Here is a 23,356-nt window from a genome sequence, read left to right on the forward strand (position 1 = left end):
GAGTGAGATCCTGTTTCAAAAGAAAGAAAGAAAAAAAAAATGAGTTCTGTGAAAGTTTTGATAGATCAAATAAAAGCATTTGTATCAATCTGCATCCTATTTTAAAGTTTGTATTCAGGAACCACAAACAAAAATTTCAGAAAGAACCTCCCCAGGAACACAGCTGAAACCTGTATTTTGTTTGTAGGACAAACACTGTACACATGGAGGATGACTTAATAATGTAATTTATTTGAAATACTTCCAGAAAAGTTTAAGGCCATTATACAAAAACATTCATTTCATCAAAACATTCATTGACCGCCTTCCCATAGGCCAACACTTGACAAACCTCTTTTCCCAACACACTGGCTGATGGCTTCTAAAAGTGGCTGATGGCTCCTACAAAGAATCATTCATTCTTTTCTTCACCAATAAAGGCTGTTCTTGGCTTTCCTCTGCTTCTGTCTGCAGCAGGTTCACTTGCTGTATCAATAACGACTTGAGAAAGCAGTTTTAAATAAACTTGTAATAGAAAAAATTCATCATGTTTAAGACCTATAAATACAGAAATATGTTTTACAGGGTAAAATTGATCACAATATCCTTGTTTTCAAAAAATAATAAAGTATATACCTTGTTTGTATATTGATATATCTTGTCACACAGCTTGAATGCACATGATATATGTACATAATAAAATGACATCAATGCATTTACTGCTTTCTTTTCTGTAAACTTGAAAGACAGATTAAAAAAAAACTTTTTGGCAATAATTTAGAATAATTACCACTAGTGCTGGTGTGGGTATAATTTTGCACAGGTCATCCTTAATATTTACACTTGCAGGGAGCTCTTCTAGGTACTTAGCTGTTTTTAAGGTCTGCACTTTACCCTGCACTGTAAATCAAGGCTGGACAAAGAGGTTACTAATCTGGCTAGCTGATCCTAATTAATCAGAGTTAATGAAATTGGCCTCTGGAGAACATAATTACAATTCTGATTATAGCACAGAACCAGAGATGGCAAACTGACGACCCAAAAGCAGAGCAGGAAAGCCCAAAGCTCTGGCCTTTCTCAGAAGGCACTGGACCATGCTTTTCTCTCAATGGCTCCCACAGAAGGTTCTGACGAAGTGCTTTTCATTCCAAATTCTTCCTCTCCTGTGTTTCTATAAACAGTGTCATCGATAGAGTCATGGTCTCTCTTCCTTGTTGCTTCATTCATTCTCTAAAATAATGAGTAGGCCTAGGCAGATGAAACACAATGAATACAGGGCCTTCTTGTTATCCTGGCAGGCTTTCCTAAGCCCTTTGGGTTCTATTTTGATGTTTTAGGCTAGCAACCAACTATGAGAGACACCTCCTGGTGCCATGTGCATTTCAGTTAAAGATTCAGAGCTGGCAGCCGCTTCTGTCCTGGCCCTTTTAAGGTCAGCCTCTATTTTATGTCCTAATACATTCTTGCATCAAACTTGCACTGGATGAAGTTGCAAAGTTCAGACAATGCATCCTCCTTTGCAAAATTAAGCCTTCAGAATCCCCAGGGATGTTTTCAAGCTTTCTAGTTGAGTAAGATCAAACCAAGTTCACTTCATGAGTTGGTCTTTCCTGATTCTCTCTCTAATACCATCCCAATACACAGATGAGTTCCTCATGCCCTATTTACAAGGCCGTCTAAATTCCGTGCCTTTAGCTACCACATCTAAGAGCTGGGAAAGTGGTACAGAAGCACAAGAGGAAGGACTCTTCAAGCAATCTATGTAAAACAGTAGTTTTGAGATTCTTTTTCTATTTTTTTAAAATCCAGCAGGACAACTGAAAGTAACTTGTTTGAGTACCTCTCCATCCATCCAGACACTTGGGAAATACAACACAGGGTAATAGTTGCCACAGATTCCAGCTTACACAGACAGATTGGCAGTTACAGTACTAGGGACAAAGGTACAGATACGAGAGACTGGGCCAACATGTATACTTTCACAAAAGTATGAAAAAGTGCTTCTCCAAACCGTTCCATCTGTGGAATGCAAATACTGTACAGGTAAGATGCAGGCCTGCTTCCCGAAGTGCACATGCTTCTGTCAGACGTTACTTTCACCATGCCTGCTGTTCCCACAGGAAGAGTCTGTCTGTTCCATGCGCTCACAGTCGAGGCTGACCTCACTCGTGTCCATACTACAGTCTGACTCACTGTCCGATTGGTCCATCTGCTCAAGTTTTGTTTCTCCCTGTAGCTCTCTGCTCCCGGTGGTGGGATTTAGGAATGATCCCTCGGAGTCAAGCACCCCAGCTTGCCCGGCAGCACATAAAACTGTTTCTTTGGCTTGACGAATACAGTTAAGCCACTGCTGTTTGTTGAAAGTGTCATTGGCTTGTAGCGAGTGGGTCTGACTTTGGGATCCGTTTTTGAAACTGACTCTGAAGAAGTTTTTAACTAGAAAGGAAAAACACATGAAAAACAAAGTCAATGGACAGATCCTTCCTCAGGCCAAAGAGAACACACGTAGTGACACTAAACCCCAGAATCCATGGCAGGTATTGCTGATAACAAAACGTTTCCCACTGATCTGGGGCATGGCTCAGCTCCACCCTGCAGCCACCATCAGGGAGATGGGATTGACACAGGTCTAGCGTTCAGTTGCCCTCGTCGCTCTCAGAAACCCGCAGGTGGAGATCATCTTGGAACCACAAAGTCAAGTGATTTAGGGGAGCCCAGAGTACTGGTGACCCAATCTGGCTGCATAACAAAATCCCTTGTGGTGAGAGCTTGTTAAAAAGACAGATGCGCTCAGAGGCTGAAGTGGGAGCGCTGCTTGAGTCTAGGATTTTGAGATCAGCCTGAGCAATATAGTGACGCCTTTTCTCAAAAAATAAAAATAAATCAATAAAAATAAATCCCCAGGCCCTTTTTTAGAGATTCTGATTCAGAAGATCTAAAAGTGGTTTCATAATCTGTAATTTCAACAAGTACACCAAGCTGGAGCTTTTTTCAGTTTAAGAGGCTCTTTTTAACATTAAAACATGCCCATGTTTCTCCATATGAGAGTATCTATACACTTAGTATCCAATGATGGAGAAGATATATGTAGACAAATTTGGTTTCATTGTCAAATGAAATTACATTTTAATTACCTCAACAGGAGCCATCTGCATTTTAAAAAAAATGGTAGTCCACAATATGGAAGACATTTTATTTAATCTTTTTTTTTTTTTTTTTTTTTTTTTTGAGACGGAGTCTTGCTCTGGAGTGCAGTGACACAATCTCCGCTCACTGCAACCTCTGCCTCCTGTGTTCAAGCAATTCTCCTGTCTCAGCCTCCTGAGTAGCTGGGATTATAGGCATGCACCACCACGCCTGGCTGATTTTTGTATTTTTTTTAGTAGAGACAGGGTTTTGCCATGTTGGCTAGGCTGATCTCGAACTCCTGACCTCAGGTGATCCACCCACCTCAGCCTCCCAAAAAGATGGGACTCTAGGCGTGAGCCACCGTGCCTGGCCTATTTAATCTAATAACAACAATATAATGGACATTTAAAGGGCCCTGCGTGCCACATGCAATGCTTGGTTCACAGAAGCATCTGCAGTCAGTCCCTTTGCACTAACCCTGCAGCCAGTAGACTGGGAACCACCACCACTTCCAATGGCTTAGAGGCTAAGCAACAGAGGGAAAGGAGGCCAAAATGTTTTACTGCTAGCCATCTTTGGCTAGAAGCTATTCTCTGTCCTTCAAATTTAGGCTCCACCCTTTGATCTTGGGCAAGTACCTTAAATCCTCTGTATCTTAGTTTCTAACTTGTAAAATGGAGAAAACAAGAACCTACTTTATATGGTTGTTATGAGGAATAAATGTAATACATGTAAATGCTTATACAATGCCTGGCACATAGTCAGTACTCAAGAAACATAAGCTCTTATTTCTATTACTCCTACTCCTAGGGTAGAGGGATTGATCAGTAGGGAGAAGGCAGTACATATTAATTACTTTGACAGTATGATGCCTATGTTAACCCAGGAAGCTCAAACGTTACTTTCTCAGAGAAGTGTTCCCTATCTCATTTAAAACAGACCTCCAGGCCGGGCCCGGGGGCCTGTAATCCCAGCACTTTGGGAGGCTGAGGTGGGTGGATTACTTGGGGTCAGGAGTTCCAGACCAGCCTGGCCAACATGGCAAAACCTTGTCTCTACTGAAAATACAAAAATTAGCCAGGTGTGGTGGCCCGCCCCTGTATTCCCAGTTACTTGGAAGGTTGAGGCACGAGAATTGCTTGAACCCAGGAGAAAGAGAGTGCAGTGAGCCGAGATCACGCCACCACACACCAGCCTGGGTAACAGAGTAAGACTCTGTCTCAAAAAAATAAATAAATAAAAATAAAACAGACCTCCTATTGCTATCCCTTCCCATTCCCTTACCGGGTTTTAAGTTTTCTTAACAACACCTAGAGTATTCATTTGTTTATCATCTTTCTCCTCCATCACAATGCAAGCTCCATAGGGGAAGGAAGTTACCTGCTTGTTTCACCGAGTATCATGTTAGATACTCGATAGATATTGCTATCTTGGCTTCTTTTAGTTAATTTGTTTATTAAGTCTTAAATTAGGCCCACTGAGTAATGTTACAGATGAATCCACATTCCAGTTGACCATTCTTATGTCTCTTTAGGGACAAGTTTACCAGTTCAGCTGCAAAACCCACCATAACGCAACTGGTATCCATGTAGGGACTATCTGGTATTAAGCATGTTTTTATCCAATGGAAAAAGACAGAGAAAAGGAACTTAAGGAGCACTAACTATGTGCAGACAGGTTCACTAAGATTATCTTACTAAATCCTTATAACAATCTTATGAAGGAGGTACCTATGCATTTCCATTTTGGAGATGAGAAACTGAGAATCACAGGGACTAAACAAAGTACATAATCAGGAAGTGATGAAATAGCATACAAATGCAGTTTGACTTCAAGACTGTGGCTTTTCTCTTTCCACCAGCTGCCCACTCCCTCCAAACTACCACGGCCAAAAACATTCAACAGGTCAACCCCGACTGCTATCCATACTTCTCTCATTGTTGCTGAATGCCCCTCGCAGGGAGCCACCCAGCCTCACTTCTCCATCCTGGAGGTCTTCCAGCAGGAGGTCTTTCACGGGGATTGGCTGACGGTACAGCTGGTAGCAAAGCTGCTCATTGTGGGTGACGGCTCGAGTGATCACAAGCACTTCTTGGAACAGGAAAACATGCAGTTTCTAGAAGAAAAAAATCCACAAGCTTTCATTAAGCAATAATGTAACGAGTGGTTGATATGTGGACCTCTGTGGATAAAGAGGTCCCCAGGTACCAGGTTCACACTGGATTATGAACTCCTAGGTTCAAATCTACCTCCAGGAGAACCAAAGTTGGGCATGTTGGAGGCACTTCCAGATATGTCCACTGCCCTTCCTGTAGAAGCACCTCCCTAGGGACTCAATGGAGAAAGCCGTTCTGCCTACAGACACCTACAGCCAGGGTTGCCAACTTTGGGGGCCCTATTCACATTGCAATTCACAACTTGTACAGACATACCTGCCCCAGCTCCTATAAGAAAAAAACGAGAAAGGGAAATAGAATCAAGAAGGTGATGAAGGGAAAAAAAAGTTAGCACTCTCTTGACTTTAGTTTATATTACTCAATATAATTCTAAGTAATCAGGCCGGATGTGGTGGCTCACACCTGTAATTCTAGCACTTTGGGAGGCTGAAGTGGGTGGATCACTTGAGGTTAGGAGTTCAAGACCAGGCTGGCCAACATGGTGAAACCCCGTCTCTATTAAAAATACAAAAACTAGGCCGGATGCAGTGACTCACGCCTGTAATCCCAGCACTTTGGGAGGCTGAGGCGGGTGGATCACCAGGTCAGGAGATACAGACCATCCTGGCTAACACAGTGAAACCCTGTCTCTACTAAAAATACAAAAAATTAGCCGGGTGTGGTGGCGGGCACCTGTAGTCCCAGCTACTTGGGAGCCTGAGGCAGGAGAATGACATGAACCCAGGAGGTGGAGCTTGCAGTGAGCTGAGGTCGTGCCACTGCACTCCAGTCTGGGCGACAGTGTGAGACTCCATCTAAAAAAAAAAAAAAAATACAAAAACTAGCCAGGCGAGGTGGGCGGGGCAGGGGGGCACCTGTAATCCCAGCTACTCAGGAGGCTGAGGCAGGAGAATCATTCGAACCCAGGAGGCAGAGGTTGCAGTGAGCCAAGATCACACCACTGCACTTCAGCCTGGGTGACAGAGCGAGACTGTTTAAAAAAAAAAAGAAAAAAATTCTAAAAGATCAAAATTAACAATAGTCTATAAAAAATGAGACTGGTATATCAAAGCTAATATTAATCTTTGCTTCCCAAACCCAAGAAAAACACTTGTTCCTTCAACCACAAAGTCATTATCAGCTTTATTCAGGAACTCCAAGTCAGAACACTGCTCATTCCTGAGGGGACCAGAGTATGCTGCCACAGCCACAAAGAAAGATGATCAGGCTGGGCACAGTGGCTCACGCCTGGAATCCCAGCACTTTGGGAGGCCGAGGTGGGCGGATCACCTGAGGTCAGGAGTTCAAGACCAGCCTGGCCAACATGGTGAAACCCCATCTCTACTAAAAATACAAAAATTAGCGAGGCGCGGTGGCAGGCGCCTATAATCCCAGCTACTCAGGAGGCTGAGGCAGAAGAACTGCTTGAACCCAGGAGGTGGAGGTTGCAGTGAGCTGAGATCGGGCCATTGCACTCCAGTCTGGGCGACAAAAGCAAAATTCTGTCTCAAAAAAAAAAAAAAGATGATCAATATTTTCCTTCTAAGTTAATCAGAACCTTGGTTCTCTGAAGAGGGTTAAAAAGTTGACGACTGATGTGTGTGATGTTGGCAAAAAGAAAATTGCAAAAATGAAGGCTTGTTTCAGGTCCCATTATGAAAGCAGGTGTGCTTGGTGGAGCTGGGGTATATTTGCTCCATTCAGTGCTAAGTGCCAGACTCTTCTCACACTTTGGAAATGCTTAGGAACTGAAGTGAAAATATCCACAACTTTGCAACTAGGTTCTAGCTTTCTGGTGGAAATATTTGGGAATGTCAATCCAGCAGTCTTAAAGGGGAGAGACCAGAAGAGGAGAGGTTTTCACTTGTAAGTGGGAGCTAAATCTTGGGTTCACATGGGCATAAAGATAGGAACAACAGACACTGGGGACTCTAAAAGGCAAGAGGGAGTGAGAGGGGCAAGGGCTGAAAAACTTCTTATCGAGTACTATGTTACTATGTTCACTATCTGGGTGATGAGATCAATAGAAGCCTATTCTCAGCACCATGCAGTATATCCTTGTAACAAACCTGCACATATACCCCCTGAATCTAAAACAAAAATGGGAACTGAATTAAAAACTTCAGATTAGAATTTTGACTTGGGATAGTGGGAGCACATTCAATATTATTAGATCATTTTAAATTTAGGAGAAAAGAAACCCATAGGTCTCCCACCCCTATCCCTACTACCTCCCAAACACACACAAACAGAAACGAAACCCAACCAAATCTTGGCTAGAGGGAATAAAATGTATATTTAAGAAGACTGAAAAACAGGATAAAGCACAAAATAACCAAGTTAAAGGCTTTTTGGTGTGGTAGTTGTGGAAATAACGTGTTAAGAATTTTCTTTTGGGGGCTGTTTTAATGTACAGTATTTGGAATAATCAGATTTTTACACTGTTTCTACTTCAGTCAATCTTCTAGCCAAGGTGGGCTGAGATTGTCTGGGCAACCTTTTAAAAATACAACTCAGCCAGGCACGGTGGCTCACTCCTGTAATCCCAGCACTTTGGGAGGCCGAGGTGGACGGATCACTTGAGGTCAGGAATTCAAGAACAGCCTGGCCAACATGGTGAAACCCCATCTCTACTAAAAATGCAAAAATTAGCCAAGCGTGGTGTTGGGTGCCTGTAATCCCAGCTACTCGGGAGGCTGAGGCAGGAGAATTGCTTGAACCCTGGAGGTGGAGGTTGCAGTGAGCCAAGATCGTGGAGGTTGCAGTGAGCCAAGATCGTGCCACTGCACTCCAGCCTGGGCAACTGAGTGAGACTGTCTCAAAAAACAAACAAACAAACAAACAAAAAACTCATTTATGAATGTTCACTGATAATTTCTCTTATTGGTCTCAGCTCCTTCCTGCCTTCAAACTACTGTGCTTTTTTTCTGACCCAAGACTTTATTCACAATGACTTTTACAACTCTACCGGGGAAAAAAAAACCCCACAAGCCTCCCACCCCAACTATCTTTGTTCTCAAAAATCTATCTGCCTGCAATAAAAACTAGAGTTTATCTTTATGCCTTAGGCACATCTAACCAGAAAGTTCTCAGTCCTTCACTGATGTACAGAAAGATAATAGGCTTACACCCTGTGGAGCACTGCATTTTCCTATTTCTCATTGGGCTTCCTAGAAAGAACGTTCAAGGAGCTTGGTGTAAGATACTAGAAGTCCACAGGTGCTTTCTGAAAATAAGCAAGAAACAGAATGCAGCTTTCTAGCAATCAGTAACTCTCTAGTCCCACAGACACACGTCTTCAAGCAACAGACTTGACAGGTCTCATTACCCCCACTGTACCATCCACTGGATGGATCCACAGCATCCCTGATAATGGGTTATAACATGTACTCACTAATTTCAAGTAATATTTCCATGGCTGCTCAGTCTAGACTAAACGGATGTCCCTTGAATTGTCAAAACTTTATTAAGAACCCTTCAATCTAGTTCTAGCTTTCATTCTAAGGGTTGGCTAGATACTGAAGATGAAATACAATCAAAATGCAGAGTCTCTCTCCCAATGGCTATCTCAACACAGAAATTTAAACACATACACACACACACACACACACACACACACACACATTTCTACTGGCTATACATACAAATAGCTTGGTGAGCTGAATGAATTTTGAACTCTCATATAATTCAAATTCATCTTTCCTTTTAAACAAGCATTCATTCATTGAGTACCCAGTATGTGCCAGGTCCCCATAATAGGTTCTAAGGTTGACAAACCACCAAAACAACATGGTATAATGGAATATACTGACAGACAAATGGAGAATTGCAAATCACTATATTAAGTGCTCCAAGGGAGATATACACAGTTGCTATGATAGCAGAAGAGGAACCATTTCAGTATCTACATGGGAATAAAAGCCAGGAAATGGGTATCTATAGGTCAAAGCTAAATATGCAACCAATAGAAGATAGGTTGTTATTTTTAAAAAATTGGTTTCAAAATGCCAGTCTGTGGATGGGTCCCAATGCACAAGAAAGAAGTTAAATGCATTCAACTGAAGAGCTGTTTCTCTGAGATTAAATCCTTCTAATACCTTATTAAGATCATCCTTTATTTTCTGAAATCAAAGTTACAGATGTTAACTGTTCTGCATTTGTTTCTCAAAGCCAAGATCAGACAAAATAAATAGCTGGCAACCCTATGTTGGTTTCCGAAATTCTTTCTGAATAGGTACTGATCCTTAACATTACAAAATATGAATGAATATATATATACATATACACATATGATCCTGTGATATAAATGACACTGGAAAAGCAATTTTTGTTTGAAAGAACGAAGGACAGGCACGGTGGCTCAAGCCTGTAATTCCAGCACTTTGAGAGGATAAGGCAGGCGGATCACTTGAGCTCAGGAGTTTGAGACCACCCTGGCCAACATGGTGAAACCCTGTCTCTACTAAAAAAAATACAAAAATTAGCTGGGCATGGTGGTGCGTGCCTGCAGTTCCAGCTACTTGGGAGACCGAGGCACAAGAATTGCTTGAACCGGGAAGGCAGAGGTTGCAGTGAGCCAGCCTGGGTGACAAAGCGAGACTCCATCTCAAAAAAGAACATGACCCTAGATAGGGAAGAAATTCTAAGAGGAGGCTCCACACCAAATGAATTAGGGATACGGGAGGCGGATAAGACTGCTTAAAGGGAGTAACTACTTACCACGCCCCGATTGTTCTTCAGTTCACCATGACAACACAAGACTCGAGAGCTGTCGATCAGGGAGTCTTTCTGGCCTTCTTCCAAGTAAAGAAGCCGCTCTTTATAATAGCGGCATTCAGATTCACCAGTCTTGGTGTTGATTTCTGCCACAATTCCCTGAATGATATTTATCTATGAAAACAAAGAGGAAAATTAAGTATGGAGGAAAGCAGCAAACCATTCACACCAAGTCTTAGGGGCTCAGCCTAGAAGGACACCAGGACACACCTGGATCTAACTCTGTTATCTAAGTTGCTACTTTGGGAAAAGAGAGAAAAAAAAAAACATACATACTTTTAGCATACTGCATCTATCTATCCATCTGTACACATACACACACATTTATTTGTATACTTATAAAGATATTTGTATTATATATAAAACTAATATTGATGAATAATTTTATCCGGGAGGAAGAATACCTATTGAACTCCAGGCTGCATATTTCTTAAAACGTGCTCACAATGTTGAAAATGTAGCCATATAAAAAAATTGGCTAAGGACAGAAAACAAAGCCGAATGTAAGAGTCCAAAAGAGGGACTGTCTTTGAGGATGTGACACAATTAATAGCTTCAACGTCTCTCTATATGTACTCAATCTAATGTATGAACAATATTTGCAAATTGGGTTTGAACAAACGGTTTGAATATCTTTTTTTTTTTGATATGGAGTTTCCCTCTTGTTGCCCAGGCTGGAGTGAGATGGCACAATCTCGGCTCACTGCAACCACTGCCTCCCAGGTTCAAGCGATTCTTCTGCCTCAGCCTCCCAAGTAGCTGGGATTACAGGTGTCTGCCATAATGCCCAGCTAATTTTTGTATTTTTTGTTTGTTTGTTTTGAGACGGAGTCTCACTCTGTCACTAGGCTGGAGTGCAGTGGCGCGATCTCAGCTCACTGCAACCTCCACCTCCTGGGTTCAAGTGATTCTACTGCCTCAGCCTCCTGAGTAGCTGGGACTACAGGCACCACCACGCCCAGCTAATTTTTTGTATTTTTAGTAGAACAGGGTTTCACCATGTTGGCCAGGGTGGTCTCGATCTCTTGACCTTGTGATCCCCCTGCCTCAGCCTCCCAAAGTGCTGGGATTACAAGTGTGAGCCACTGTGCCTGGCCAATTTTTGTATTTTTGGTAGAGACGGGTTTCACCATGTTGCCCAGGCTGGTCTTGAACTCCTCAGCTCAAGTGATCCACCCACCTCTGCCTTCCAAAGTGCTGGGATTACAAGCGTGAGCCACCACGCCTGGCCTGGATATCTTTTTCAGTGATATAATATAAATGTTTATAAAGAACAGAGAAAAAATAATGGGAAAAAAGACACCAGTATAATGCTGGGGATGGTCTGTATAAATACACTCACACCCAGGATCTAGAGCACATGTGAGTGACTAAGTTTGGGCAGAAGATTCCGAAGTGATGGTGGATGCAGTGTTGTCAATATAAAAACAAGAGTACTGCCTGAGATGTAGTCAGTGGATATTTATTCTGATGTGTTGGTCATTCTGTCATATGAATATATTTAAATGTTACAAAATGCTAGCAAACAAAGGGATGAGAAATTAGTTGAGGAAAACTCAATGACACCAGGCCAGGCACGGTGGCTCATGCCTGTGATCCCAGCACTTTGGGAAGCCAAGGAAGGCATATCACTTGAGGTCAGGAGTTCCAGACCAGCCTGGCCAACATGGTGAACGCTGTCTCTACTAAAAATATAAAAAAAAAATTAGCCAGGCGAGGTGGTGCCCACCTATCATTCCAGCTGCTTGGGAGGCTGAGGTGGGAAAATCGCTTGAACCTGGGAGGCAGAGGTTGCAGTGAGCCGAGATCACGCCACCGCACTTCAGCCTGGGCGACAGAGCAAGACTCCGTCTCAAAAAATTAAAAAACTCCATGACACCAATCAGAGGCAAAATAATGATTTCCTTAGCAGGATTCTCTGTCCCCTAAAAGTGAAAAGACCAACAGTCCCATTGTTCTTGTGGTGGTAACTGAAAAGTACTTAACAGATGGCAAATGTTGATAAGGCCTCTTCTTCGTCACATTTACTTAAAAGAAAAGCCAATCTCTGAAAAGCAAGGTTCCAAAAGAGTCTTTGCGCAGTCAGAAGTTATCATGTCTTAAAATAATAATAATAATAATAAATTGTATCTAGGATTGTTAAGTAATTATTTTTCTTTTTTTTTTTTTTTTCAGTTGAGACAGGGTCTCATTCTGTTGCCCAGGCTGGAGTGCAGTGGCGCCATCTTGGCTCACTGCAACCCCTGCCTCTTGGGCTCAAGTGATCCTCCCACCTCAGCCTCCTGATAGCTGGGACCACAGGCGTGCGCCACCACACCTGGCTAATTTTTGTATTTTTCATGGAGATGGGTTTTTGCTCTGTTGCCTAGGCTGGTCTCTGACTCCTAGACTCAAGCGATCTGCCTGCCTCGGCCTCCCAACATGCTAGGATTACAGGTGTGAGCCACTGTGTCTGGCCAAGTGATTATTTTTTCATATGCCACTAAAATGATATTGTCTGCCAAAAGCAACTGGGTAAAAACTGTTACTCAGTTATAACTTTTGTACTTCCACACAAGTTTGACAGAAGATGTTACAGCTTTGAGCTGAAGTTTGGTGAATGTATCCTACGGAGAGATGCACAATCTGTACATTTTTGTAGCTATTAAGAGTTTCAAAGATTTTTTTTTTTTTTTTTTGAGACGGAGTCTTGTTCTTGTCACCCAGGCTGGAGTGCAATGGCACTATCTTGGCTCACTGCAACCTCCGCCTCCTGGATTCAAGCGATTCTCCTGCCTCAGCCTCCTGAGTAGCTGGGATTACAGGCACCTGCCACCATGCCCAGCTAATTTTTGTATTTTTAGTAGAGACAGGCTTTCTCCATGTTGGCCAGGCTGGTCTCAAACTCCTGACCGCATGATCTGCCTGCCTTGGCCTCCCTAAGTGCTGGGATTACAGGCATGAGCCACCATGCCTGGCCAAAAGTTTCAGATATTTCTTTATTCTTTTCTCTATTTCTCAAATGATGGTGGTAGCACTCACTACTTTGATTAAAAAAAAACAACCCTTATTTTAAAAAATATAGGCTCTTTAGTGTTATAGAAGAAGCTTTTTGGCCTTTGATGTCAACCTAATATTAAATGTAAATCCTGTAAAAGTAATTTGAGTTTTATTAACATAAAACAATAAATAGCAGAACACTTTGGTATACTTTCTTAGTTTCTTTTTTCCTTTCTTGGTTTTCAAAAATGAATGATTATTCACTGTTACTTTCAAGACAAAATAATTTCACAAAATATACTAAAGCCATGACTCATCCTTCAAATTACTTTAACTGTTTATTGAGAACCTGTTCCATGTTAGACGAAGTGGTAGCATTCAAAGAAATGAGAGGATTCCTGCCTTCAAGAAGCTTAAAACAAATGGGAGGTATCTGAGCAACTGTGTTATGTCTACTTTATCCTTTTACCTTTCCATATTTTTAATATATAGTGAAATCCATGCTTTTTCCTTACTCTTAAAGACCTCAGCATTAGTGGCTGTGACTTCTCAGTTAACTGTTACCAGGTGTACCTGGACAGCCGGAATTAATCAGCGCTTGAGTCAATTTTCTGAGTTGCCTGCAAATATCCAGGAAACCAGAAAGAAGATGCGCTATAGTCATAAATATGTGTTCATTTCCTAATTTAACTCAGGAACTGAACAACTGGCATATCACATGAAGATTAATAAACTCAAATGCCATGGCAGTTCCTTATGCAGCTAAGATTAGTTTCAAATACTGCTTCTTTTGCTGGTGTTTGAAAGACAGAGACAAAACAATGGAAACAATCAGTGTTCTCATTCCATGTTCTATGTATATACATTTATAATAGTAACTCTGGGTCTGCTTTCATTTATTAAGAATAATGTTTTGTCTTTCTATCTACCTGAATATCATGAGAGTCTTATCTCTCTGCTTTGGTTCTTTTTTTTTTTTTTGGAGACTGAGTTTCGCTCTTGTTGCCCAGGCTGGAGTGCAATGGCGCAATCTCGGCTCACTGCAACCTCCGCCTCCCGGGTTCAAGTGATTCGCTTGCCTCAGCCTCCCGTGTAGCTGGGATTACAGGCATGCACCACCATGCCCGGCTAATTTTGTATTTTTAGTAGAGATGGGATTTTCCATGTTGGTCAGGCTGGTCTCGAACTCCTGACCTCAGGTGATCCGCCTGCCTTGGCCTCCCAAAGTGCTGGGATTACAGGCATGAGCCACTGCTCCTGGCCTCTGCATTGGTTCTTTTTTTTTTTTTTTGAGATGGAGTCTTGCCCTGTCGCCCAGGCTGGAGAGCAGTGGCAATCTCGGCTCACTGCAAGCTCCACCTCCCAGGTTCACACCATTCTCCTGCCTCAGCCTCCCAAGTAGCTGGGACTACAGGCGCCTGCCACCACGCCCAGCTAATTTTTTGTATTTTTAGTAGAGACGGGGTTTCACTGTGTTAGCCAAGATGGTCTCGATCTCCTGACCTCTTGATCTGCCCGCCTTGGCCTCCCAAGGTGCTGGGATTACAGGCGTGAGCCACCGCGCCCAGCTTTGCATTGGTTCTTGAGAGAGATTTATTTTGCAGAATTTCAGGGAGGCATAAAGTTACATACAGTAGGCTGCCAATAGCCAGTCAACAGTCACAGTAGTTGCGCATTTAAATTAAATTTATTGTTGCATCTCTCACTGGGTTCAAACTGAAGGAAGGGACTGGTAAAGGGAGATGATGAGAGATACCTGGTAACAGTACAGAGATTAAGCTCACATGTGCTGGACTCATGATCCTCAAAGTGGACTCTGAAAGCCCTGACTGTCTGGTCCCTTGTGCCATGATACTCACTGGCTCCTGCCATGAACCAAGAATAGCAGTCTTCACGGCTGTTGCATCAAAAGCAGGACTGTTTTTCCCACTGATTTCAGTGATTTTTTTTTTTTTTTTTTAGGAGTTGAGAAATAGTGGTGAGGTGGGGGGAAGGGATGCTCTGCAGGATCATTTTCTGGCCGAAAAATTCTTAGAATTTAAAACACTAAACAACCAAGTTCTCTGGAATATCTGAATATCCAAACTCCTATTTTAAGAAGTTCTCTTTTGGGAAAAATTTTTATCAACCCTCAAAGCATTATTATGAAATTCTAATAAAGATGTGGTAATTTAGGCACTGCATTAAAGGCAAGACCTCTTTTTAGATCTAATCATAGGTATGAATGCAATCAACTCTCTTGGAACGGAAGCAATTTACTTAGCGCTCTCTGATTTTTCCCTTTTCATTGATGGGAAATTTATTCATGGGATATTTGTCAAGCTATATTGGTGCTATGGGTTTTATGTTTATCAAACATTCATAATGCACCCAAGAGTACAGGGCTAAATAATTCTGTTCATGTGGGGTAATGAATGCTATGAGGATTCTGTAAAGGGAAAAAAAAATCCTGCGCGTATACTGTGTAAGTAGGCATTTGGAAGACTTGCTTTGCAGACATTTTCAAATGCAGGTATACCATGTTTCATGCACAGATCTGCCTGAATAACTAGATGCAGAGTGAACTTTTGAAAACAGCTTCATACTTTATGCACTAGGAAAACTGGTTACTGGCACATGATCATTTTGAATTACACACAATCATATTATCTGTTTTTAAATTCAAACTTTAGCTCACTGGGTATTTTTTAAAAGAACAGTATTCTTTCATGCTCCATATTAAAAAGAAATCTTTACAGTAACTCAGAACAGGCTCCCATGCTTCAAAAAAGTCATGACTTTGAGTAGCTCATGCTCCCTGTTGTTTTTATTCCTGCAGACCACACACTTGCTGGGATGAAATATGGAGAGGAGGCAACTCTATCGCACTCTTCCCAGTAATAAAAACAGACATGATGAAGTGAGACGGGCCTCAACCCCAGCGACTGCGTCCCCCATCTGTGCTGGACTGGGGGCCTGATCTCTGTGTTGGGCCTGCCAGATACATTGAATACCTCATGAATCAGAAGAGGGTCCTTTATTCTTCTTTTCTATCCTACTTGGAGGCACCCAGCCCAGTTCTGCACCAGTGAGGCTAGTGACCAGATAGCTCTCCACAATTACAAAGGCAACAGAAACTCAAAGTAGTGGGCAGGCTTTCTGCATCAAGGTATAGAATCATAAAGAAGTTGAAGGGCACAGGATTTGGAGTCTACACTGACAGGGTTTGAACATTAACTGCATCACTTGCTGGCTGTGGACCTGGGCAAGCTATTTAACCCCTCTAAGCCTCATCTGGAAAATGGTCCTAATAAGAACAGCTATCTCCTAGGCTGTTGTGATGGTTAAATGAGATACATAACCTATGAGGCAAATTACATAAAGTTGATTTACTAGATACTCAATGCCAGCAATTATTACCATGATTGTTGTTACTACTACTTATTATTAAACCCCTATCTGGGAGGAAATAGGCAGTTTGCTCAGCAGGTTCAAGGTTTCTGATTTTCAAATTACCTATGCATATCCTCCTTCTATTATTGTCCCAGATTAAATCAGAAAATGAGCCCTTTGAATGGTCTGCTAGCCTCTATCCCCACTGCCACCTCCTTGATCAGGTTTTCACACCTGGACAGCATCCTCCCAACTTGCATCCCTATCACCAGTCTCTTCCTCCTCAGTCCCTTGTTCTACCAAGAGTATGTGTCCAAGGTTACAGAGCTTGTAAATGATGGAGCTGGGATTTGAATCCTGAATCCCAGCTACTTAGAAACCAACCAACAAACAAAAAAAAACTTCAATTAATTGCACGACAAAGGAAAAAATCTCTTAAATTGATATTTAAAAACCTCTATAACCAGATCTGAACCCACATCCTCTGTCTTCTCTCCTGCTGCTTTCTCAGAGGACCCCTAACCCCAGGCCAACTGATCCATGATATTCCCCAGGCACGACCTGTCCTGTTATTTCCTTATACCTTTGCTCAGGCCACCCGCTCCCCGTGGCCTGCCATCTGCCATCTCTACTATGCAGAGTACCTCAACCAGAACGGTGCTCTCTGGGTGGAATGCTCACAGTTTACAATATTCTCATGATGTGCACCCCATTTTTCCTCGTCTTCTATTGCTGCTAGGGAAAAATATATATTTCCCAGATTACCCAGCCCACACTCAATAAACCTTTTTTTTTTTTTTTTTTTTGAGACAGAGTCTCACTCTGTTGCCCAGGCTGGAGTTGCAGTGGCATGATCTCAGCTCACTGCAACCTCCACTTCCCGGGCTCAAGCGATTCTTGTGCCTCACCCTCCTGAGTAGCTGGGATTATAGGCATATGCCACCTCGCCCAGCTAATTTTTTTTTTTGTATTTTTAGTAGAGATAGGGTTTTGCTTTTTTGGCCAGGCTGGTCTTGAACTCCTGGCTTCAAGTGATCTGCCCACCTCGGCCTCCCAAAGTACTGGGATTACAGGCATGAGCCATCGTGCCCGGCCCACACTCAACAAACATTTGCTGAGTGAGGATCCCACTAGTGAGCAGGAGGTTTGACAAGGCAAGCCACTGTAATCGGGGGCTAAATGGAGCTAGATTTTAAATGGATGTCCACTTCACAAATGAGTTTTGGGGCTAGGCTAAAAGGCAACTTATTATTTTCTAACTAAACAAAATTTAAAATACACACAAAGATTTTGTCCCTCACAGACAGCAACTGTAACACCAGATTAGAGTCACCTGTATAAAATTAAGAATTTTACTGTCTAAGGGACCTTACAGCGTGTTTCATGTAAGCACTGCATTTTACAGTTTAGGAAACTGAGGCAGAAAGATGAGAAGTGACTTGCAAAATCAAAACATGGTTGATGGCAGTGCCAGGCCTGGAACCCAAGATTCCTGAGGACTAAGTACCCAGGGACTCTTCCATTCACCCACTGACCCAATCCACCAGCCATTATGGTGGAAATAACAAGAAGAGAGAGAAGGAAACAGACAAACTTACAGCTTCTTCCAAGTGCTGCTGATCTGGATTATCATTTGGTGTGTGCCTCAAGATTTCTCGGAGAAGCAGAGGGTATTTTACCAGGCGGCTTCTTGGAATATCGAGGAAATTCCAGAGATCTAGTTTGCGGCTAAAGGGGGATTCTAAACATCGCTGTAGGAAATCCTGGACTCGGTGATCTTGCTTTTTGTGGTCCAGCAGAGCTTTGGCGGCTACTTGATTGCTGCAGTAGCTGTCATAGGAGCTGAGGCAAGGGAGCTAAGAAGGAAACAGAAAGAGAAGGTTGGAATGTCAAAATAATTGAGCTCTGAGGCTACGGTGGCGTCATTTATTGGGACTGAACAAACACCTAACTTGTCTCTGGGTCTGGCTGACATTCCTTTATCTGCATGGCTGGAGGAAACTAGTGGAATCTTCAACATGGCAGGCAGTGGACAATTTTCTTAGGCTCTGGCTTGCTTTCACAAAGTAATTTTTTTTTTTTTCTTGAGACGGAGTCTCGCTCTGTCACCCAGGCTGGTGTGCAATGGCACTATCTCGGCTCACTGCAAGCTCCACCTCCCGGGTTCACGCCATTCTCCTGCCTCAGCCTCCTGAGTAGCTGGGACTACAGGCGCCCGCCACCATGCCCGGATAATTTTTTGTATTTTTAGTAGAGATGGGGTTTCAACGTGTTAGCCAGCATAGTCTCCATCTCCTGACCTCGTGATCCGCCCGCCTCGGCCTCCCAAAGTGCTGAGATTACAGGCGTGAGCCTGTACAATACTATGTAACGAACAATTTAAGCTTAAAGACTTTGGAACATTTAACCTTCACTGCCTTCATTCTAGCAAAATGCTAATTTCTCTGACACATCCCATCAGTCACACTGTGCAAACACCATGTCAGAGATTCAACGGAAAAGGTTCTCATCCACTTTTTCTGCCTTGGTGTTCTAATCTAAGAGCTATCAGCCTCCAGAAAGTTACCAGAAGCAATCAAATGCAGCCAATGGCCTAACTGCTTTTGTTTCTTTCTCTTGTACTAGGAAGCCCTAGTCCCTTGTAACACCTGCTCTTCAGAGGGATTCAGTGCAAGACACTGGCAAAGGAGTGTCTTTCATTTCTGTATCCTCACTACTTTGCATTGGGCCTACTATATGGCAGACACTCTGTGTTCTGAATGAACAAATAAATGCATGTTTAATGGATTACAAGATTAGGTAATATTTGATGGTTTGTGAACCTTGCTTAAAAATAAAGTATGGCGGCCAGGCGCAGTGGCTTGTGCCTGTAATCCCAGCACACTGGGAAGCCGGGGCAGGCGGATCACAGGTCAGGAGTTTAAGACCAGCCTGGCCAGCATGGTGAAACCCCGTCTCTACTAAAAATACAAAAATTAGCCAGGCATGGTGGCACACACCTGTAATCCCAGCTACTCAGGAGGCTGAGGCAGGAGACTCTCTTGAACCCGGGAGGCAGAGGTTGCAGTGAGCCGAGATCATGCCACTGCTCTCCGGCCTTGGCGACAGAGTGAGACTCTGTCTCAAAAAAAATAAATAAATACATAAAAATAAATAAAGTATGGCAGCATCTGAAACTTTAAATACTCTGCTGCTGCTTTTACACCTCTTATTGAAATTATTTCCTCAGTGAATGAAACCATAAAAAGGATACCAGGAAAGTAATATTTTACAAGCTTACTATTGAGCTTAACATTCCTTTGAAATGTCTACCTTCCTTACATGTTATTAAAAATCTCTACTTGTGTTAAAGAGTTGCAGATATTTTTTCCCTCAACCTTACATTTGTGTAAGTACTAGCTATTATTATTTGAAAGTAATGATAATTGGTACTTATACATGCGCGCGCACACACACACACACACACACAGAGAGAGAGAGAGAGAGAACCCAAACGTGGTACTGTGGCTTGTAATTTAGACTTTCAGAGTTAATTAAAAAGGGCCTCAGGCCCTCTTCATTTAATTTCCACTTCCTCACCTTTTAAAAAGATCTGGAAATGCCCAATGTTTTCATTAGGAAGAAACAAATCAGCAGTAACCATTGGATGTAAACTAGCGAGGAACCTCGACCACACTGCTGCTCACTGTCCAATGGGCCACTGCTCCCTGTGATCCTGCTGCCCTGCTACCATGGCAACCAAATGGGGCTCTGGTCCTGTGCTCTCACCTGACAGGGTGCTCATTTCCTGGGCATGACCTGAAAGGCTATCTGGTTCAGTCACCGGCTAGGAGAGGCCCCAAGTGATCTTTAACTACACAGGGTGAATAATGTACAAGATCTGGTTCTCAAATACAGACACTCCCTTATTCAGAATGAGAGGTGAAAATGCAGTTAAAGAGACTAGGCCGGGTGCAGTGGTTCACGCCTGTAATCATATTACTTTGGGAGGCACTTGAGGTCAGGAGTTTGAGACCAGCCTGGGCAACGTGGCAAAATCCCGTCTTTACTAAAATATATAAAAATTAGCCAGGCATAGTGGTGCACGCCTGTAATCCCAGCTTCTTGGGAGGCTGAGTCACAAGAATCGCTTGAACCCAGAAGCCAAAGGTTGCAATGAACTGAGATCACATCACTGCACTCCAGCCTTGGCGACAGAGTGAGACTGCCTCGGAAAAAAGGACAGACTCAGAAATAGGGAGAATCAGGTTCAAAGCCTAACTCACACAGCTGTCAGTGACTCTTCCAAGCCTCAGTGTCTCCACCTACAAAATGTATATACTAATGTCCCCCTCTCCCTTAATGAGGTAAAGCATACAAAATGTGTAGCATGGAGCTTGGCTTCTGATTAAGAGTCAGTAAGTACTAGCTATTATTACTTGTCCCAAGAAGTTCTTTGTTTTCGAGATAGGGTCTCCCTTTGTTGCTCAGGTGGAGAGCAGTGGCATGATCATGGCTCACTGCAGCCTCTTCTTCCCAGGCTCAAACAATTCTCCCTCCTCAGCCTCTCAAATAGCTAGGGCTACAGGCATGCACCACCATGCCAGCTAATATTTTCTTTGTAGAGACAGGGTTTCGCCATGTTGCCCAGGCTGGTCTCCAACTCCTGGGCTCAAGAGATCCACCCGCCTCAGGCTCCCAAAGTGCTGGGATTACAGACGTGAGCCACTGTGCTTGGGCCCTAGAATATTTTTATTGAAGAAACTGTTGTTTAGAGAACCAAAGCTACTTGCTCAGCTGGAGACAAAACGAGAGTCTGAAGCTTGTTCTTGCTTCCCCTTTACCCTCAGAGTTCTGAACTATTCACCATCTCTTTATTAAATAGACTATCAAGAATTTATAAGGGAAACTCACTTTTTAAAGAAGTTCTTTTATCCCCCTAATATTGTGAAAAAATCTATTTTTTTTTTTTTTTTTTTTGCTTCCATGTACTCTGGCTCTTTCTTGGGAATTAAAATTTAGTGAGACAACAAATTAACATGAGAACTTTCTGCCTTGGAGAGCTTATAAAGTATTTCATCATTGAAAAAACATTGGCACAGAGATAAGTCACTTGGGAAGTTGTTTCTTTATGCTAGGGAAGGCTTACTCAAACAGGCTGACCCATTAGGGAGCGGGGACACTGATTCTCAGTAACCGGGGTAGTTCCCTGAAAAAAAGCAACCACTCTGTTTAAGGTCTTCAAAGTAAAAGTAATTGATTCATTCTAAGGTCAAAAGGACTGGCCAGGGCTGTCCCACTTGGAAGGCTCACTTGTTTAAAAGTGTTCTCCCCCCACCCCCCTTTTTTCCTTTGCGGAGAAAATAAATCAATTTTTCATGGGTCGAATGGGACTCTTCTCATCCAAAGTCCACTAAGATGTTTATTTTGTTCTGTTAAAAATACAAGAACTCAAACATATGTACCCCTAGGTTTACTGTTCCCACTCAGACGGACACATCTGCAGTTAAAAGAGGAAAAACATTTAACAGCTCGTCAGGCCTGATAAATAAGGGCCATTTCTCACGAAGTCTGGCAACAACGGACCAGTTGTTTAATTTTAGGCTGCTCTTCAAGATCCAAGTCCTCATTTGATGTCTGAAGCATCCAGATAGCAATGGGCCAGCATGGTCACACTTCCTTTGGGTATGTACAGAAAATGACTGCAAAGCTGCTCCCAGATCAAACCAATTTTCTAATAAACGTGACAAATGTTTATTTCAGCAAAAAGTTACTAACAAGGCAAATTCCTACAATTTTGCTTCTGGCATAAACTGACAATTTGCATATGATGCTTAAGGAAACCAGGTAGTCCTGTACTGCTGTCTCATCAAAAGCAGAGGAGTTATCCTACAAATTCTGGAGTGTGGCCTAACTGCTCCATTTACCCCCATATCAAAGCAGTCCACAGACTCAGGAAGTTTAAGAGACATTGAGGCACTCTCTACTCATTATACCTTCTTTGTCTCTGTCTGTCTCCGGTTGGCTGGCTCTCTTTGGAGAAATTTCTTTGTGGGCTAAAGAAGTTAAAACATCTACGATGGCTCATAATAAAATGAAAGTCAAAAATATAAGATGAATGATCTCTCTTGAAATATTAAGGCATATTTTCTAAATTATTCATCTTAGAACATTACTTGCCTTTTGGATACCCTTGGGATATTTCAGCCTTGGTGCTAAAATTGACTCCTGAACTAAAGCTATTTACGTCATGAAACTCTCATCAAGTATCTTGATCAAGGCAGTCATTGAGAAACATAAGTTAAAAGATCAATGTTAAAACTTTCTGCACATCTATGTGTTATCAAGGCATGTTAACTGAAAGGTTTTAGGAAGATTAAAATGCAGATGTAACGGAATAAAGAGAACTCACATAGCAACAGTAGGATTTATAACCTTCACAACACTCTCCAAACAGTGAAATAATCTCTAATATTAGCTGTTGTGGTACTTCCTGCCTATTTTTCTGGAATACTGTGTGCAACAGAGTGATGAGAGACCTAATCTTGCCTGGAATAAGTCAGCAAAGTAATCTCCTCTCATTATCTGCTTTATAACAAATGAAAAACACCTGGAACTGGGGTGGACCATTCAAGCACTCACAGAAGGAAACATAAATGTGTAGAATAGGGAGCGGTGGGGACTGAGGCAAAATAAGAGCACACGCCTTGTCTAGCGTAAGTGAAACAAACAAACAACTTTAAGTACACAATAAAACTCAAATCCAGCCCCAGGATCATAAATTTAGGACTCCTAATCTAAGATCACAGCTTATTTCTTTTTATTTAATTAGGAAAAGGAATGGATTATATTAGGATGAAGGTCACCATATACCCAGCTCTCCTATAAATTACTTAGCATGGTATATATGCTAAACATTAGCAACCTTTACTTATTATCTTGTTTATAAAACTACATTTTGACCATGAGATTTTTTTTATGGCCTA

The 23,356-nt window shown here is 42.4% G+C and overlaps 1 protein-coding gene across 11 annotated transcripts in view; it reads right to left on the minus strand.

The window, feature by feature from the left end:
* Nucleotides 1-211: 211 nt before the first annotated feature.
* ARHGEF3 (Rho guanine nucleotide exchange factor 3) overlaps nucleotides 212-23,356 on the minus strand; it is a 353,349-nt gene continuing 330,204 nt past the window's right edge. For 10 of the 11 annotated variants that reach the window (XM_063805891.1, XM_009445681.5, XM_009445683.5 and 7 more), the window contains 4 exons: nucleotides 17,990-18,247; nucleotides 9,984-10,154; nucleotides 5,038-5,224; nucleotides 212-2,415 (listed from right to left, as the gene is read on the minus strand). In XM_063805891.1, the coding sequence (XP_063661961.1) occupies nucleotides 2,063-2,415; nucleotides 5,038-5,224; nucleotides 9,984-10,154; nucleotides 17,990-18,247 (969 nt within the window). In that variant the 3' untranslated portion in view covers nucleotides 212-2,062. The remainder of the gene's footprint in view (nucleotides 2,416-5,037; nucleotides 5,225-9,983; nucleotides 10,155-17,989; nucleotides 18,248-23,356) is intronic. The other variant, XM_054682009.2, reaches the window with a different exon arrangement.

This window comes from Pan troglodytes, chromosome 2, assembly GCF_028858775.2.
Source record: "Pan troglodytes isolate AG18354 chromosome 2, NHGRI_mPanTro3-v2.0_pri, whole genome shotgun sequence".
Classification (NCBI taxonomy): Eukaryota; Metazoa; Chordata; class Mammalia; order Primates; family Hominidae; genus Pan; species Pan troglodytes.